Source organism: Colletotrichum truncatum, assembly GCF_014235925.2.
Source record: "Colletotrichum truncatum strain CMES1059 chromosome Unknown Contig_0007, whole genome shotgun sequence".
Classification (NCBI taxonomy): Eukaryota; Fungi; Ascomycota; class Sordariomycetes; order Glomerellales; family Glomerellaceae; genus Colletotrichum; species Colletotrichum truncatum.
In genome coordinates, this window is record NW_027222404.1 from 1,140,162 (window position 1) to 1,158,102 (window position 17,941).

At 48.6% G+C, this 17,941-nt stretch overlaps 8 protein-coding genes across 8 annotated transcripts; 5 read left to right on the forward strand and 3 right to left on the reverse strand.

Annotated features, from left to right (window-relative positions):
* Nucleotides 1-368: 368 nt before the first annotated feature.
* CTRU02_210712 (zn 2cys6 transcription factor) lies at nt 369-2,565 on the forward strand (the record flags this gene model as incomplete). Its single annotated transcript, XM_036722038.2, has 3 exons — nt 369-493; nt 591-2,374; nt 2,432-2,565. 3 exons carry the CDS (start codon nt 369-371, stop codon nt 2,563-2,565), a joined length of 2,043 nt encoding a protein of 680 aa, XP_036586411.2.
* A 154-nt stretch (nt 2,566-2,719) lies between these two features.
* Nucleotides 2,720-3,613, reverse strand: CTRU02_210713 (short-chain dehydrogenase; the record flags this gene model as incomplete). The annotated part of the gene is made up of 1 exon (XM_036722039.1): nt 2,720-3,613. One exon carries the CDS (start codon nt 3,611-3,613, stop codon nt 2,720-2,722), a length of 894 nt encoding a protein of 297 aa, XP_036586410.1.
* An 855-nt stretch (nt 3,614-4,468) lies between these two features.
* On the forward strand, nt 4,469-6,167 carry CTRU02_210714 (vitamin H transporter; the record flags this gene model as incomplete). The annotated part of the gene is made up of 6 exons (XM_036722037.1): nt 4,469-4,638; nt 4,701-4,736; nt 4,790-4,875; nt 4,929-5,515; nt 5,572-5,664; nt 5,727-6,167. The coding sequence occupies 6 exons, from the start codon at nt 4,469-4,471 to the stop codon at nt 6,165-6,167; spliced, it is 1,413 nt and encodes a 470-aa protein (XP_036586409.1).
* A 1,343-nt stretch (nt 6,168-7,510) lies between these two features.
* On the forward strand, nt 7,511-9,010 carry CTRU02_210715 (transposase; the record flags this gene model as incomplete). Its single annotated transcript, XM_070205498.1, has 3 exons — nt 7,511-7,684; nt 7,763-8,073; nt 8,122-9,010. The coding sequence occupies 3 exons, from the start codon at nt 7,511-7,513 to the stop codon at nt 9,008-9,010; spliced, it is 1,374 nt and encodes a 457-aa protein (XP_070060741.1).
* Nucleotides 9,011-9,348: 338 nt separating this feature from the next.
* CTRU02_210716 (major facilitator superfamily transporter) lies at nt 9,349-11,224 on the reverse strand (the record flags this gene model as incomplete). The annotated part of the gene is made up of 7 exons (XM_036722036.1): nt 9,349-9,366; nt 9,421-9,992; nt 10,052-10,244; nt 10,293-10,391; nt 10,448-10,809; nt 10,872-11,072; nt 11,122-11,224. 7 exons carry the CDS (start codon nt 11,222-11,224, stop codon nt 9,349-9,351), a joined length of 1,548 nt encoding a protein of 515 aa, XP_036586408.1.
* A 2,014-nt stretch (nt 11,225-13,238) lies between these two features.
* Nucleotides 13,239-14,771, forward strand: CTRU02_210717 (dimethylaniline monooxygenase; the record flags this gene model as incomplete). Its single annotated transcript, XM_036722035.1, has 3 exons — nt 13,239-13,375; nt 13,427-13,988; nt 14,040-14,771. 3 exons carry the CDS (start codon nt 13,239-13,241, stop codon nt 14,769-14,771), a joined length of 1,431 nt encoding a protein of 476 aa, XP_036586407.1.
* Nucleotides 14,772-15,376: 605 nt separating this feature from the next.
* Nucleotides 15,377-16,946, forward strand: CTRU02_210718 (DUF895 domain membrane protein; the record flags this gene model as incomplete). Its single annotated transcript, XM_036722034.1, has 3 exons — nt 15,377-15,500; nt 15,556-16,713; nt 16,768-16,946. 3 exons carry the CDS (start codon nt 15,377-15,379, stop codon nt 16,944-16,946), a joined length of 1,461 nt encoding a protein of 486 aa, XP_036586406.1.
* Nucleotides 16,947-17,315: 369 nt separating this feature from the next.
* CTRU02_210719 (DNA transposase) lies at nt 17,316-17,852 on the reverse strand (the record flags this gene model as incomplete). The annotated part of the gene is made up of 1 exon (XM_036722033.1): nt 17,316-17,852. One exon carries the CDS (start codon nt 17,850-17,852, stop codon nt 17,316-17,318), a length of 537 nt encoding a protein of 178 aa, XP_036586405.1.
* Between the last annotated feature and the right edge of the window lie 89 nt (nt 17,853-17,941).

Sequence of the window (17,941 nt, forward strand, 5' to 3'; positions counted from 1 at the left end):
TTCACATTCCACCTACCATATGATCTCAATAATCACCCGCATCTCCTCGGCATCAACATGTCTTCGATATACCATAGTTCTCCAGGTTTCCCCTCAAGGGATATGCTGGCTTGTCAAGCCTCGAGCCATCCTTCGTCGGACAACTTTGCGGGGGCTGACTGCGGGGTAATGTCCGACTAGTGGGGTCTCAAAGCGCTGAAAACGCTCCGGTGGCCAGTACTTAAGGGCCGCAATGCCTCGAGACGAAGCCGCACGTTCTATGGATGAACTCTCTCAATGTGCACATCGCCCAACCAACCCTGTCGAGTTCTTCGCATGCCCCTTTTTCCCAGCAGGAGGGACAATATCCCTCGACGCGAGATAAGCTGATGAGTGCTGTGGAGAAAGGTAGACGCAGGTCAACCGCATCCTCTGTCGCACCGCCGGGACCAGAAAGCCGTCCCCGACGCGTCCGACCTTCGAGAGCACGCGGCCTGCGGACATCTACTGGCTGGTAAGTGCATAATGTTTTGGCCCTACGTCATAAGTTATTCATCTGATCAAGTCACTGTGTTGTTCTGAATAGACTAACTTATGACTGCTGAGTTTAGTCTGACATGTCGGAGGAGACGTATTAAGTGCGACGAAGGCAAGCCAAAATGTGCCCAGTGCTGCAAGTCAGACCGCGATTGTCAGTATGCTCTGGCATCCACCAGTGAAGAGTTGTCAGAAGGCCGAAATCGTTCAAGATCCATTATCTCGAATGCGGACCAGGACGCCCAAGGTGATGATCTGATTACTGTTACCTCCACAACGGAAGAGGCGGAGAGCAACCTAGTGGCTTCACCAGTTGCCGAGGAAGCGTCAATAACCGTTCGCCCGGCCGACTTCGCAACGCCTTTTGTGTCTTCCTTCAACCCTCCTGACCCGTGTGGCTCCCTTGGCGTTGATGATACTTTGCAGGCTGGTGTCTCTGAGGCGGATCTCGGATTTTCACCCCTGGCACTTAGCCACACATCCCTGCTCAACATCTCCCCCTTTGAGTGGTACGACTTGCTCGCTCAGGATGCTATCAACAATATCCAGAGACTCAACAGCTTACCCAACGGTGAAGTGCGGTGGGTCTTCGATGAGAGTACCCTATCGAGGAGACAAACTCCCATCCCTGAATCACCGGACGATGGCGAAGGACACCGGGCACCATTTGATCAACATGACGCCCCAATCACCCCGCCTTGGAACACGATTACCAACATCGAGTTGTCAGGGACCGATCTGATCTACTTTCACTACTATGTCGACGTAGTCGGCCCTATTCTCGATCTCTTTGACCCCGAACGACACTTCACTAACGTCGTTCCCCACCTCGCTGTCCACAATGTCGGTCTTCTCAAATCCATTCTTGCCGTGGCTGCGAGGCACAAATCTCTGGGGTTCAATCACAATAATCCTGGCCCAATCCCAAGCAACCCCCCATCACCGGATACGAACTTCCAGGCTAGCCTCGCAGAGCAGGATCCAGCTCGCATGGCAACTCAGTACTATTATGAGACGCTACAGTATCTGTCCCACACGCTGCTGTATCCGTCTTATGCCAACTCCCATGAGATCCTGGCTACTGCCATAATGATCAGTACTTACGAGATGTTCGACTCAAATGGCCCATCAACCAGTGGGGACTGGGAACGACATCTCAGAGGAGCGTTTTGGATACAGCGTTCTCAAGACAACAACGCTGAATCTGCCGATAGCTTCAGGAGGGCCGTATGGTGGGCATGGATTCGCCAAGACATATGGGCGGCTTTCAGATCCGGTCGCCGCACATTGACAATATTCCAACCCCAGAAGACCCTCCAAGATCTTAACCCTGACGACCTGGCCAACAGAATAATATTTCTCGCCGCAAAGTGTGTGGCTTATGCTGCACCTGACGCGGCATCCTCCATCCAGGATCTGCAACAGCGCATGAACCTAGGGAACCGGCTGCTCAGGTCGTTAGAGGAATGGCGTGAGGCGCTACCAGGCTCCTTTTCTCCTATCGCTGCAGGCTCAACCTCCGAGGCAACACCAGGGGCGAATCGCCCTAGTTCCTCTTCCCCGTCTGTACATCATCTCGGTCAAGGTCCGGCTTTCGCTCCAGTCGAAGAGCATTCTTCCAAGGAAATGTTCGATTCAATCTGGGTCCACCCCCCTAGAAACGCTGGTGCTATGCAGATGTATCATTTCGCCCGATCCGTAGTTCTCCTGGCACAACCATCAACTGGTGGTCTCAATGCTTACCGGCGGCGACAAAAGCTCCTGAACGAGAGTCTCCACAATGTCTGTGGTATAGCAAAGTCTTGCCGGGAAACAGATTTTGCCATGTCATTCTTGAATGTGCAAGTTGTCTTTGCAGGTAAGTTGCCAGGTGCTGTAGATTTTGCATGTCCCCAGAGTAACAACCCCATGACAGTCGGCCAGTGTGCTCAGAATGAAGAGAAACAAACAGAGCTGCTTGGGATTTTGCGAAAATCAGTAGAAATCAGCAGCTTCCCGTCAAAAGGGTTAACAGAAGAATTGGGGCGGATATGGAAGGAAGGGTTTTGACGATGACTACGTAGATAATGTGTTATGTTTACCACTATTTCCAAGATTCACTGGAACGAAATGTGCAATTGGATTCAAGTCTTTGAAAGTTCTAACTTCTATGGTATGTTTTCGTGTATATCATTACATGTTCCTGATTCCCACCACCCAATCATTACCAAGCGCCAACAATACCCGCAACAGGAATATCAATACCAGTGGTATATGAAGCTCCATCGGAAAGCAAGTACACGTAGGCTCCACCAAGCTCCTTGGGGTCAGCCAACCGGGGCATACCCCCATAGTACTGCATCTTGAGGTTCCAGTCGGGAGCCTGGTCAACAAAGTAGGTCATGGCCGTCTTTACGAAACCTGGCGAGATGGAGTTGACTCGGATACCGTGCTTCGCCCACTCCATTGCGAGGGTGTGCGTCATGTTCCTGACCGCGCCCTTGGTAGCACCGTACGGGGCTGACGGGGCGGCGCGGTTGGGCCGGTAAGAGGTCATGGAGGCGGTGAAGACGATGGAACCCTTGATACCAAGCTCAATGAACCGCTTGGCTACTGTGGTAGCGCAGAAGTAGGCGCCGAAAACGTTGAGGTTGAAGAGCTGCTCCAGCTGAGCACGATCGAAGTTGAGTGCCGGTTGGTGCTTTGTCATGCCTGCGTTGGCGACAAGGCCGTGGATGGCGCCTTCTTTGGCAATGATGGTGTCAATGGCAGAGGTAATGCTGTCCTCAGAAGTGACATCGCAGTGAATGTATTGAATTCGCTTGGGGTTTGCCTTCTGAACGGCCTGGAACTCCTCACCCGGCTCGAAGAGGTCAAGAGAGTACACAGTTGCGGCTTCGTTGGCAAGGCAAACTTCCGCGATGCCGAGGCCAATTCCCCTGTTTGCGCCAGTGATGGCAATGACCTTGTTCTTCAGCGAGATTTTCCAGTCATGGTCAGGGCCCGGTTGGGTGTTGAGGAACTCTGGGGTGTCAGAAGTTGCAGGGGGTGCGGCGACGTTCCCGTTACCGTTGCCGGTTTGGGTAGAAGTTACGTCTGCGGTTGCGCTAGGAGACATGATGATAACTGGAGTGCCTGCAGGATACGGCCGTGTAGAGACTGCGCAGATATGTGTGTGGACCAGGTGGGCTGATATAAGAGTATAGGAAGTCAGCGGTTGGGATTCCTAAGAGAATCAGGCCCGAAGATATACTATTTAGCGGATAATCTTGCCGTCATATTCTACTCCGCATTGGACTTGTATCGGATGTTGCCCGTCGGCTACTTGATCTGCAGTGTATTGAAGCCAGCTTAAGCCAGCATATGAGTGGTGGGACGAACATCGACACGGGGGTTACGGTCGAATCGTCTCCCTGTTGAGTGAAGTTTGGATCTGCCGAGTCATGCACGCAGGGAAGCATTGTGGAAGATCCCATTATTTCAGCCAATCGGAATGAATGCGAAGGTTGTTTCGCTTCGAGGCACACCATCGCAGACTTCGCATCGAGGCCGGCACTAGTAAAATCTCTCGTTCGCAAGTCCAATTGGATTCCCCTCATCCGGAAACCACGCCTCTCTTGCTAGATTCAGTCTAGGGTCACCCTTGGTTTCCCCGAAATCTGGGGTGCCATTTCCTGGGGACGCTGCCCAGGCCTCCTCCACGGGGTGAGTGGCTACTTTGCGGGGGCAAAGTCTCAGATGAGCTAGAGCGAGGACAAAGGGCTCTAGAGAATTACCGGCTTCTAATGTTGCCTTTACACCCCAGTCTCAACAACATCACGCAGATCTTCTATAAAGAACAGTCTGTCGCTTACGGGTGTTGAAACTGTCGCCACATTCTGTCCTGGCAACTAGTCACTGCTTGTCATTACCTTCCACACTGTCACTCGGAACCATACTTAGAGAGTTGCGAAGCGTAAACAAAGCAGAAGTCATGACTGCTCACAGGTCGTCGCCTTCGCCCAGCATGGAAGTTAACGACCAGAAAGACTTGGGCAACCAGCCTGAGCATATCGAATCATCCAGCCAGACGATTACATGGACGGAAGAGGAAGAGAAGGCGCTCGTCAGAAAAATTGACCTTTTCTTGATGCCGACTATATGGTGCGATAGAGATCAAAGTCTTTTTACTCTTCGAGCCGTGATACTAATCATTATCCTTTCAGGCTTATGTATCTGCTATCCTACATGGATAGAACCAAGTACGTCAAACTCGTTAGACTTTGGGAAACGCCTCAAACTAATTATTGCACAGCATTGGAAATGCTAAGATTGCCGGCATGGCTGATGATCTCAGCCTTTCATCTTCCCAATACAGTGTTGTCTTGGTTGTGTTCTTCAGTTAGTCTTTTGCTAGCCCTACTTTGTGATAACGTGTATCTAACCTTGTGTAGTTGGTTACGTCCTGTTCGAGCCGCCTTCCAACATGATACTCGTCCGAACCCGTCCGTCGCTCTACCTACCATTCATCATGGCTCTTTGGGGTGTCCTCACATGCATCATGGCTGTTGTCAAACACTACCATCATCTTATCGTTCTCCGAGTTTTCGTCGGTATAATGGAGTCAGGATTTGCGCCAGGCATCCTACTCATCATCTCGTCATGGTATAGACGTGCGGAACAATCGAGAAGATTCGCTGTATTCATGTCCGCGGCTATCTTGTCCGGCGCTTTTGGCGGATTACTTGCCGGTGCTATAACAAGCGGTCTGGAGGGAGCACATGGCATCCGTGGGTGGAGATGGCTCTTCATCGTGGAGGGTATTGCCACCATCGGATGGGCCGGAATTTCATCCCTCATCTTGCTTGACTTTCCTTCAACCTCTAAGAGATTGTCGGAACGGGAGCGGCAAATCGCTGTTGCTCGGTTACAGGAGGACAACGTCACCGTCCGTGATGAAGCCGAAAAGTTGGGCAAGGGAAAGTCATTCCTCTTGGCACTTCGAGACTGGAGAACATGGGGATTCATCTTTGGCTATATGGTAAGTCGCTAAGCCTCCATTGAAAATTTTAGAATTAATAACTAACTACGCATCAGGTCATCGTTGGTTCTTCCACCTTGTCGTACTTTTACCCTACTCTTGTCCATGGCCTCGGCTTCACATCAACCGTTCAAGCGCAATACATGACAGTATGTCTTCACATCATTTTGGAGAGTCTAAAAAGATATAGAGCTCTGACATTGAATTTTAGGTTCCCATTTATGCGTTTGCCTTTGTCTGCACTGCTATCACCGGCTACTTTGGTGACAAAATCCCAGACCATCGTGGGTTAGTCATTGCCGCGTGGCTCGCATTTAGTATGGTCACGTCAATCATTGTCTGTGTGGTGTATAACTTTACCGCACGCTACGTTCTACTTGTTCTTATGGCAGCTGGACTATGGGCCTCTAACGCCATGTCACTGTCCTTTGCCAGCTCGACCTTTGGAAGCATGGACACAGAGGTGCGTGCCATTGCGCTGGCACTAATGAACGCTCTTGGAAACCTGGCACAGATCTACGGGGCGTATTTATTCCCAACCGACGATGCGCCAAAGTACCTTATGGGATTCGGTGTTATTTCTGGCATGTTGGGTTTTGGAACCGTTGTCTACGTGGTTATGCATATCTTGGTTAGACGCTGGAAGCCATGAACAAGCGGACTTAGATTAGACACCGCCACCCTGGTCTAAAGCAATATTGTGATTAATTAAGTGTAAATCTCCACATGCATATATTTACAGATGGCTTTGTAAATCATGTCTTATTTTGTGCAGACATTGGGAAATACAGTCATGTAAAGAAACTGTTAGATCCATTCTGGCGTAGCATAGGGTTAATCCCTCTTCCGATACGCAAACTACATGGGAACAAACCTTTCCTTACCGCCTTTCTCCAAAACATCCTGTTCGAAAACCGTAATGAGCCTTATACGGATGTCTTCAAGGCGAATGCTGTTCGAAGTTCCGTCACGGCCCGCATCACATCATGATTTTTCGACCTCTTTGCCGTACCCGACTTTACAAGACCAAACCCATGCAACCTCGCTCAGCTAAGCAATTAAATTGCGCATCCCTCCTTAGACTTGCGAGTGTTGAACATTGGTGGAAATCAACTTGTGCTACTCTTGGCGCCAATGGGTTGCATACTTCTTGACAGATTCGGCAACTGCTTGATTTCAGGAATGTTCAGACCAAGCCATAGCCACTAACAACATAACTTTCAACGTCACGACCTCACGTATATTGCGATTGCGAATTTTGCAAACCTTACGTCCCAATTTTGATTAAATGATTGGCGACGCCTTAGGCAGGCCGTTAATTCAAACTAATCTTATCAGACATGACTGATTATTGCCCTCTATTTGCGTAAAGGTGTTCGATGCACCCGTGCTAGCTTGATGGAGCAGATTCCAGACGAGCATGTCACATCCAAAACAGACCTTCCTGACACCCAATCGAAGTCCAAGAGCAGTATTTTACTTTGAACTGTATCATGATGCTGGCCTTAGGAGGTTCGGGTGCTCAACTCGTCAGCAACCTGCGATGGCCCATAAAACGGGATTCATGGGTTGCTCGTGTGGCTCGTTGGACGCAAGGCCTATGTGTGCTTATGCGTCTTTTCTTTCTCCCTAATCAAATCTGACTAAGATCAGTACTTTTGAATACACTTGAACCGCTCCAAAGAGGTGCGAAGTGATAAATACAGATGGACCTAATTGCATTTTAAATGTCTATCTGTAACGTACATGATAAGCGAGTGAGACAGACAAGCGAGTGAGACAGTAAACCGCGACCGTCGCACCTTGACGCGACCGGCACCTTTTCCTCTACAATAAATCATGGAATCAGCTAGTATTGAAAGAAGGTTACAAATTGCCCTTCAAGCAATGAGAAATGACCCAAAACTTAGTGCTCGGGCCGCAGGTGCACTCTATACAGTCAGTCACGCAACATTAAGCCGGCGACTAAAGGGAATAGTCTCACGACGCGACAGCATGCCTAATTCACGGAATTTATCAGATTTAGAAGAGAAGACAATAGTTGAGTATATTCTCGACCTAGATGCGCGATCATTTCCTCCCCGGCTGAGTGGTGTGGAAGAAATGGCCAATCGACTTCTCGCAGAGCGCGACGCGCCTCCAGTTGGGAAGCGCTGGGCTTCTAATTTCGTCAAGCGACAACCATAGCTTAGGACGCGTTTCTTTCGCAAGTATGACTATAAGAGAGCTTAATGCGAAGATCCAGAGGTGATTCGTGGCTGGTTTTCGCTTGTGAAGAATACAATTGCGAAGTATGGTATTGCTGATGCTGATATCTACAACTTTGATGAGACCGGCTTTATGATGGGCGTTATTGCTTCTGGAATGGTTGTTACAAGTGCTGAAAGGCGTTCAAATACGAAGATGACACAGCCTGGCAATAGGGAATGGGTTACAGTTATCCAGGCTATTAATTCCCAAGGGGAGAGCATCCCGCCATACATCATCGTTGCAGGCCAGTATCACCTCTCAAGCTGGTATACAGAAACCTCTCTTCCGGGCGATTGGGCTATTGCAACGTCTGAAAATAGATGGACAACAAACGAGAGAGGTATTGACTAGATCAGACACTTCGACATTTATACAAAACTACGTACGTCTAGGAAATATCGCCTCCTCGTTGTTGATGGTCATGAAAGTCACCACTCCGCAGCCTTCGAGCTCTTTTGTCAAGAAAACAACATTATTACACTGTGCATGCCGGCTCACTCGTCTCATCTACTTCAACCCTTAGATGTTGGTTGTTTTCAGCCGTTAAAGAATGCCTACGGTCGGCAAATTGAGAATAAGATGCGGCGAGGCACAACCCATATCTCGAAGGAAGATTTCTTTGCAGCATTTCACGAAGCTTTTAAGCAGTCTTTTACGAGGAAAAATATCCAGGGAGGTTTCCGAGGAGCTGGACTTGTCCCTTTGAATGCAGAAAGTGTTCTCTCAAAGCTGGATGTAAAGTTCCGAACGCCAACGCCTGAGGAGGGGGTCCCTCAGACACCAGACCCTTGGATCTCTAGGACGCCGAGCAACCCAAGCGAAGCAAGATCACAGTCTACTTTTATTAAGAGTCGAATCTCACGCCACCGAAGCAGCTCTCCAGCATCAATTTATAGTGCTGTGAGTAAGCTAGCCAGAGGGACAGAAGGACTAGGGCATCGGGTAGCATTACTAGAGTCAGAGGTTCAAATCCTTCGAGAGGAGAATGCAATATTAAGTCGGCGTCGAAGGGCTAAGAAAACACGTCTACAGAAAGGAGGAAGTCTTACTATATCTACTGGAGAGGATATACAGTCGCAAAGAGAGGCAGACACGCAACTACAAGAGGAAACGCGACGGAGTAGTGGTCGCAAAGTGAGGTCTGAGACGACTCATCGTCGGTGTGGCGTATGCGGGAATACAGGCCACAACGCGAGAACATGTCAATTTATTGAGGAAACATCCGAAGAACAGGAATCCGAGTAGTATTAATCAATCTAAGATTTCTTGTTATAGATTTCGATATTATTGTCGCGAAGGTCTGGTTTACTGTCTCACTCGCTTGTCTGTCTCACTCGCTTATCATGTACGTTATTGATAATCCATTTTCAAACTAAAATAAAATTCATGTGGCAGTTAACCCTTCTCTGAGACCCAGTGCACCATCACTGCTCATCTTACCAACCTTCTCCCCCGAAGAGATTGAATTGAGATGATGCCTGGAAACAATCTGTTTAAGCAAAGCAATTGTTCTCTCCTCGGAACCTGTCGTCGAGCGCTTCTCTTGCTGTCTTTATGGATCATTACCATATTCCCAGCTGCGACTATAGGGTATACCGGAACTTTGGCTTTGTTAGGTCAAATCTTGACTGGCGAGAAGCATGAGAGCAACTTACATAAGGATTCTCAAAGTCAGTGCAGTCTGCTTCACCATATTCTTTACCTTTCTTCGCTCGATCTTCAACAGTCAAACCGTCGGATGCCATCTGAGCATCTCTTCTCTTGTTTCGTCTGACCAAAACCCACCGCCAAGTCAAAATAAGCGCAAACTCGAGGCCAAAGCAAACTGCACAACCGATGGTGCCTGGTGTGTACTTCGGGGCATCCTTGGCTTCAAAGATCTGGCTGCCGACCATGTTGCCAACACAATATCCAACAAAGGTAAAACTGCTAGTGATGGTCCTTTTCGTGCGACCAGCAGTATTACTGGGTATCAAGGTCCATGCAAGGAACAGACCCAGAACAAAGGGGACGGTCATGAAATAGCAGCCCCACTTCGTCCACTTGATCGCTGGGTCATTGTCGAGGAGAGACATGCCCATGAAGCCAGCAAAAGGTGGAAGGACAGAGAAAGCCATGAACCAGAGACGCAGATTAGAATACTTGCTGCAGGTTAAGCCAACGCCAATAAAAATGATGACGGAGAACACGGAACGAGGAATGTCAATCAAAATGGCCTGGAGGTTGGCTTGGGAAACATGGTCAGTTCTGGTTTGGATAGAAGATAGGAGGGCGGGTTTAACTTACTGAAACCGAAAGACGTAATAACAATACTACCAAACGTCGTCAAGCCTCCGTTAGGTACTGAACTGAGGAAGGCATTGATTCCGGCGAACCAGAAGCATGGGTCAACGAGGCACTCGCGGACCTGCTTCCACTTCCAACCCTTGATGGCAGTGCGGTCATGGCCGGTGTTGTTAGACATAATACGTGCGCTTGCCTGTATAATATTAGCAGAGAAATAAGCACTCATTGTTCATTGACATACCATCTCCTTTTCTTCTTTCGACAGCCATAATACCTCGGAAGGGGTACCGAGCAGCAACAGACAGAGGCAACCAACAAATGTAGTAAGTCCTCCAAGAAACTATACTCAAATTAGAATCTCTTTACGTTAGAAGTAGGTTTTGTCAAAAAGCTTACGTATGAGATATATCGCCATGGCTGTGCTCCTTCTCGATTTTGCGTCGCAACACCAATGCCGTACATGATGAGCTTAGCAATGACGCCAAATCCAGCGTTTGCACTCTGAAATACGAGCGAGCGTGAAGCATGTTCGCGAGTTTTGTACCAAGTTCCAACCAAAAGAATGAAACCAGGTGAAATGCAACACTCAAAGGCACCTTGCAGCCCACGAAGAACAATCAGATGTGTGAAGTTCTTTGCGAAGCCGATACATAGCACGATGATTCCCCAGCAGATCATATAAATTGACAACATTCTTCCCATTTTGTACCGCTGGAGGACCACGTTGCTAGGGAACTCGAAACACATGTACGTTATGTCTGTCAGGTTGTGAGGTTAGCGTGACATCGTGTTGAGCTCGGGATGTGGGGTGGAGACATACAGAAGATGGTTGTAAGCCACGAATACTCTTGGCCTTTCAGACCGGTATCCTCACGCAAACCGAATATAGCTTGGACACCGAGTGCAGTCTTGTCGACCTGCTGTATGCCATAACACAACCACATTAAAGGTAGCAGGTATCGGTCAACTTTTCTCTTCAATTTGTGAAACTCTTCCTTTGTGTAGCGCGCTTCAACCTCGACTGTAGCATATCAATAATGTCTCATGGTAGAAGGTTTCAAGGAGCCTACCCAAATCTGTCTCTCCATTTTGTTCGCTCTTGGTGTCCGAATACACATTATCATCAGTTTTTACTGTATTCTTTTCAGTAACATGGTTCTCAGGAGAAGCCATGATGTTTAATTTTCACGGAGGAACTTTTAGTAAGTATGGAAAAGAAAGGTCAAAGCAGACGCGGGGTACCAGAAGGCGAGCCACGGACTACTCAAAGGTCATCTGGTCATGGAGGTGCAGCTGCTCTAGCCGGTTTATATGTGTTGGGCCAACCTGATTACCGCCGATGGCGACAGTTACCCTTGCTGAGTTCAGTCTTCGAGATAAGGATTCCCGCGGAGATCTCCAACTGTTGACGACGGCATCCAAATGTCCGATCAAGAAACAAGGATATTCATAACTCTAGCGGGACCTGCAGCAAACCAAGACGCCAAACACGACTGCTAACTGAGCTATCTCGCATCTTCATCGAAAGATGCTAACGCGAGCCCCATATAACTTATCTTCAAGAGCCTTGGGTGGCAATCTTCAACCGATCGATAAGATCTGAAAGCTTGAGACTGGTCGGAACAACATCAGTAGGATTCTGGACGAAGATATCCGCGCCGGAAAAGATAATGAGACACTGAGGGGGATGATGCTATGCAGGGATCAGATTGTCACGTTCCATTGAAATGCGCCGTGAAGTTGCATATGTCTTGGCTGACAGGTTGGTTGATAGGACGTGATCCGGGGTGATAAGCGGAGGATAAGCGGGTGAGGCGGGGTTCTGGCCGAGGTACTACAACCAACCCGTGTGGGGAGCGAGAGTCTTCATGGGCGAGTAGAATGTAAAAAGATCCATAGCGCCTCAATTTTGATAAGACTGGTATCGCGAAAGTGTGAATGCTTTGCCAGAGGCCTTAGGTCGAAATATAACCTTCCTGAGGCTGTCACGGCACGAGCGTTGATTTTAGGATACCAACCTTAGGAATCCCGAGTCGTTAAAGCCGCTGCAGCATAGCTATGGATGTGTTAAGTTAGGTCAATATACAGATTGATATTACTTGCCTGATCATCTGCAATTAGAAGCTCCAATCTCAATGGAATCTCCAGTCCTGTAATAAACTATTTTATGCGACGAAAAATACGGCGCAGACCAGTCTATCTTTAGTTAAAAAGTGCTGAAACAAATTATAGCCATTTTAATCAAGAAGTCTTTTCGAATGATTGCCATTTGGAAAGGCTTTGTTGGTAGAGTCTGTAAAGAGAGACCTTGCATAGTTTATCAGCTCGATTTTGCCATGCCACGCATCTACCATCGCAACTTTGGGTATAAAACAGTATCCACATGATTCGTATTTATGAAGAATTGAAACACCTTGGAACTTTTAAATTGAGCCTATTGTTAAGTTATGTTCAGTAATGGTCATCAAGCCATGTTTCTCAGTCCCGACTAGATCCACGACAAACATACATACTTGTTCAGCTGAAAGTCTCAGCATTCCAACCAATGAGCTTTAATTTTTTCCAAAATTGATCCCAATTATAAGGAGATTACACATGACTTGGAGTTTGATTGGAAATATTCGATAAAGTAGTCGAGCTACCTGGGTAAGTCCTTCCGGATGAGACGTTGCTAGATACCTTGTTATGTTGTGAAAGGCACTTATCGCACAGCCAGAGGCCCATCGGACGAATTTACCTTTGAGTTTAGTAGTAGTAAACATGACAGCTGAAGATTAGGTGAAATGCTTGGCATTTTAGTTGCTCGTGTTTTACGTTCAACCGACCACCAACTATGCTGCTAGACCTGCTCAGTGCACCGCGAACACTTTCCTACGCAATGAATAGATCCACCATTTGCGGCAGGATTCACGCAACTTAAATCCATGAACACGATTTCCAAAGTTAGACCGCAACTCCCTCAATTATTATTTCGCCATCTGCTGCATTGCTGACACCAAGCTTTCCGGTGGGACTTCGGCACACCGCATCTCAGATTCCGCGAAGCACGTCATATGCGCAGCCTTTTCGTCAGACAGCAGCCGATATAAGATATGCCGAGCTCCGCGTTAAGAATCGATGAAGTGTCTCAAAGCTTGCATCGTGAAGAGCAAAGAGTGTTTTTGGATACAAGTTGCTTCGATTTAGCATGGCACCTCGCTACTCAAGTGTTGCCATCATTGGCGCGGGTCCCTCAGGGATTTCGGCCGTCAAGGCGCTTAGCGATGAAAAGGTCTTTGATAGGATACAACTATTTGACAGGAGAGAAAAGGTCGGTGGGACATGGTAAGTTGTTTCGAGTATATGTATGAGCCAAAAGCTGATGAGACTGCTTAGGATCTATGATGCAGAGCCAGAACCCTTTTTACCGCATTCCGCCCAACCTGTCCGGGACATACCCAAAAAGTTCCCGCAATCCTTGCCAGCTGCATCTGAGAACGTCACTGCTAGAACGGGCATATACCCGTCGCTTGACAGCAATGTGGGCTCTCAAGTAATGGCTTTCACCTACAAGCCGTTTCCGTCTGTCCATTCCGCAGTCTCGATCAACCGTTTCGGAAAGGCAAACCCGACGCATCCATGGGAGAAGGTTACTGGCTACCTTGAGGAAATCGCGGAGCCGTTTTCACATTTAATCACACTGAACACTCACGTGGAGCGGGTAGAAAAAGTAGGGAAGAAATGGCGACTGACCCTCAGGAGGACGCAGTACTACCTGAAGCATGAAAAGAGGGACTACTGGTGGCAGGATGAATTCGACGCTGTGGTTGTAGCCACTGGTCACTACGGCGTGCCGTTTGTCCCGAATATCGCAGGGCTCAAGGAGACGTTTGCTGCGCTGCCAAATAGATTTGAGCATTCCAAAGCGTATAGATCTGCCGACGACTATTTCAACAAGGTAAGTCTCTCAATCACGCTGGTATGGCAGCAATTGACACCTGGTTTTCAGAAAGTCGTCGTCGTCGGCGGTAACGTCTCCGCCTCGGACACGGTTTCCGAGATTCACAGCATCGTCTCTGGCCCCCTCTACGTTGCACAACGGGGGTACAATGAAATTCTGAAAGACGCATGGGAGCTTCCCAATGTGGTTCTAAAACCTGAAATCACCCGAGTGGCCGTTGACGCAAACAACCTCGTCAGGCTTACCTTCAAAGACGGCACCGAAGTCGACGGAATCGAAACGGTCCACTTCGGCACCGGTTACCGGCTGTCTTACCCATTCTTAGTTCCAGACCCCGTCACCCCCAGCGGTAGACTGTCGGGTTTCTTCCAGCACGTTTTCAACATCTCAGACCCATCGCTCACGGTCGTCGGACAAGTCAAGGCGGCGATTTCGTTCCGGGCTTACGAGTACCAAGCCGTTGCGGTAGCGCGGTATTTTGCCAACCGAGGTGGGGGTCTGCCCTCCCCACGGGAGCAGGATGAGTGGGAGGTGAAGCGGCTGCAGTACAAGGGTCCCACGTCGCAGTTCCACGAGATCAAGCCTGACTTCAAAGAGTACTTCAATTTCCTCAAAGAGGTTGCTGGTCCTCCTGCTCCAGGAACTGATGCTTATGAGTTGCCTGCGTGGGAAGACGAATGGGCGGTTCTGGGTTTCGGCGTGTTGTCGTTGAAGCAAAAGTGGTGGAAAGAGTTGAAGGAAAGAGAAGCGAATAAGAAGCAGATCCAAGCAAAGCTCTGAAGCGAAGTTTACAAAGAGCCCAAAAGAAAAGGGAAAAAGAAAATCAAAATAGAGAAGAATTCGCGGGCCGCGGGCCGTTCTTCGGTGAGGATTGCCAAGACGCAAAAGTTCGTCAATCACGAGATTCGCCCTCATCAGTTCAGTTTGTAATGGTGTTGCCACTAAGATGCTTCGCGATGTCTGGGAAGCCAAAGAAAATCTGAGCCGGTCAACTTCCAGCCATCCGCCAAGTAGATGGTTCCACGCGAGATTCCCACGAATGTGGTTCTCGTTAGTAGACCTCCCTAATACGGTTAATTTTCCGACCGCAGATCGGTGAATCCCCACTTGACCAATCCAATAGACGCCAAGAGTGACTCTTACAAGTGGGTTTGATGGTAACCTCACGGCGCGCTAGCATATTCGTCATTCGGGTGCAGAATGAGCAGTCGATCCATTGATGAAAAATTTAGAGAAAGATGTCGGTGATGAACGGCTTAATGACGGGCATAATAAACGATGCAAAACCGAGACGTATGTTTATGGAGTATAAAGACGAATAAGCCCGCTTGCGGCTCAACTCTATCTGTGTTGGTTATCACGGCACAAGCGTCAATTCAAACTCAATGGCTGAAGAAACATCAAAGACTCCGGCTTCGGAGGTCCAAGACCATGCCCCGGTCGATGGGCCGGTGAAGAAGCAGTGGTATCACTCTACTCTCTTCAATGCGTTTGTGATTGGAGGAGTTGGTAAGTGCTTCTGATACGTCAAACTTGGCGAAGCTTGAATGTTAACAAAATACAGGTTTTATGGCCCCTGGCCTCTGGAATGCCATGAACGCACTTGGGGCAGGTGGTGCTCAGGAGCCGTTCCTTGTCAATGCCGCCAACGCCCTTGTGTTCGGTCTTATGGGATTCCTCTGTCTGTTCGGAGGTCCCATTGCCAACCGCATCGGTCTAGCCTGGACCCTTCTCCTCGGCGCTGCTGGCTATCCCCTTTACTCTGCCGGACTTTATTGCAATAACCGTTACGGCAATGTCTGGTTCGTTCTTGTTGGTGCTGCCGCTTGCGGTATCTCGGCCGGTCTGTTCTGGGCTTCAGAGGGTGCCGTTGCTTTGGGATACCCCGAGCCGTCCAAGAGAGGAAAATACATGAATATCTGGTTATTTATGAGGACAGGGGGGCCGTTGATGGGTGGTGCAATCGTCCTGGCTTTGAATAACGATGCCAACGCAAAGAAAAAGGGCAAGGTTGGGTATGAGACATACTTGGTCTTCATTGCGCTGCAGTGTCTCAGTGTGCCTATTGCGCTCCTTCTTTCCCCACCCGAGAAAGTTCAAAGATCCGATGGCAGCAAGGTCATTATCAAGGCCGAAAAGTCCTTCTCTGCGGAATTCAGAGAGCTGTTCCGCATCTCCATGAGAAAGGATATCCTCCTGCTTCTCCCCATCTTTTGGGCAGCATACTTCAACCAGTACAGCGGAAACTTCCAAGCATACTACTTTGGCGTCCGTGCACGTGCACTTATTGGATTTGTTAGCAACTTCGGTACCCTTCTTTCTTCCCAGCTCATCAGCATGTTGCTTGATTACAAGGGTTTCAGCGTCAAGAAGCGCATCAACATTGGCTTCTACTACGTTGTCGTATGGCACATCATCGCCTGGGTATACGGATGGGTTATTCAGGAGAAGTACACCCGTAACCCTCCCTCTTACGACTGGGAGGATAAGGGTTTTACTGAGGGTTTCTTTGTGTTGCTTCTGTGGGATTTTGCGAGACAGTCTTTGCAGAACTGGCTGTACTACCTCCTCGCCACGAAGACCGACAACATCTCCGAGCTTGCTCGCTTTTCTGGTGTTCTGCGTGGACAGGAGAGTTTCGCTCAGGCAGTCTCCTTCGGATTGAACACACGGAAATGGAAAGGAGGACGTGTGCCTCTGGCCGTCAACACGATTCTTCTTGGTAAGTCGTGAATCAACTAACAATGAAGAAAGATTACATGCTAATTTGACGCAGGTCTTGCTGTCTACCCCACATGGCTGGTCGTCAGAGATCATGTCCCTGTTGAGACGGATAAGGTTGCGACTATTGAGGAGGGGTCTCAGGGAGAGCCCGCAGAGACGAGGCTATCTGCAGAGGAGAAGAGAGACTTTGCCGTTGGCCAAACCGGCATTGGAAGAGATGCGAAAATGTAGATACCATGTGCGACAAACCGTACACCAGCCTTGTGAGCTACCCTTGGCAACTGACTTGGCTTTAGCAGAGTCAGAGCCGCTTAATATATAATCATCCCTTCAACTCATCATAACTCCGGCGATATGCCCTTAAGCTGCATTCAATCCTCGCTCTAATATCTTAAAAAGAAAGTAGAAAAAAAAAAAAAAAAAGAGAAATTAATCGAGACGAAAGTTGAGTCTCCCAAGTATCCTGCAGTCAACGTGTGGTTTTACGAGAAAAAAGCGGGCAAAGCACATTGCAAAGAACAGTTAAGGCTTCAAATTAGAATTATTGTAATCGATGTACAACCACCTATACCGAGAACATAGCTAGAAATGATGCGTAGTTCAGACAGAGGGTGCAATTGGCGGCGCATTGCCTTCAACAAGCTGCTGTTGTTCAGATTTTTGGATAGCTTCAAGGCGCTGGATACGTCCTTTCTCGAGGAAAGAAGCAAGTGTCGTCAAGCAACAGGCTAGACCGGCCTCTCTCTTTAATTCCGCAACAGTTACGAAAGGGCCAATGGTAAGAACTCGGGCGATGCGTCTTTTGTCCCTCTCAGCAAGGGCTGGCGGGCGTCCGCATCGTGGGAGGCTCTGACCGTGTTTTTGAACACGGTATCGCGCGACGATTCCGTTGATTGAACGTACTGGGACGTCCTCTTTGACACTGATTTCCTTTTTTGACATGCCAGATTCGTATGCTAATGCAATTCTAGCCCTCTTCTCGGGGGCATAATGATGCTTGGAGCTTCTTGGCTCCATTGTGGTGGATGGATCAGGTGTAGGAGGGAAAAGACGGGAATTGGTGGACGCGTTGACGCGAACGTTTCGAGACCCGCTGTAGATTTGTACCAAGACAACATCTTGAAGTGGGTTTTGCATGTTGGTTGGTTATCTTAGACCTTTTGTCGCAGTTTACGCAGATGCACAGAGGTTGCGATAAAGTAACGAAATTGGAATAACTTTTATAT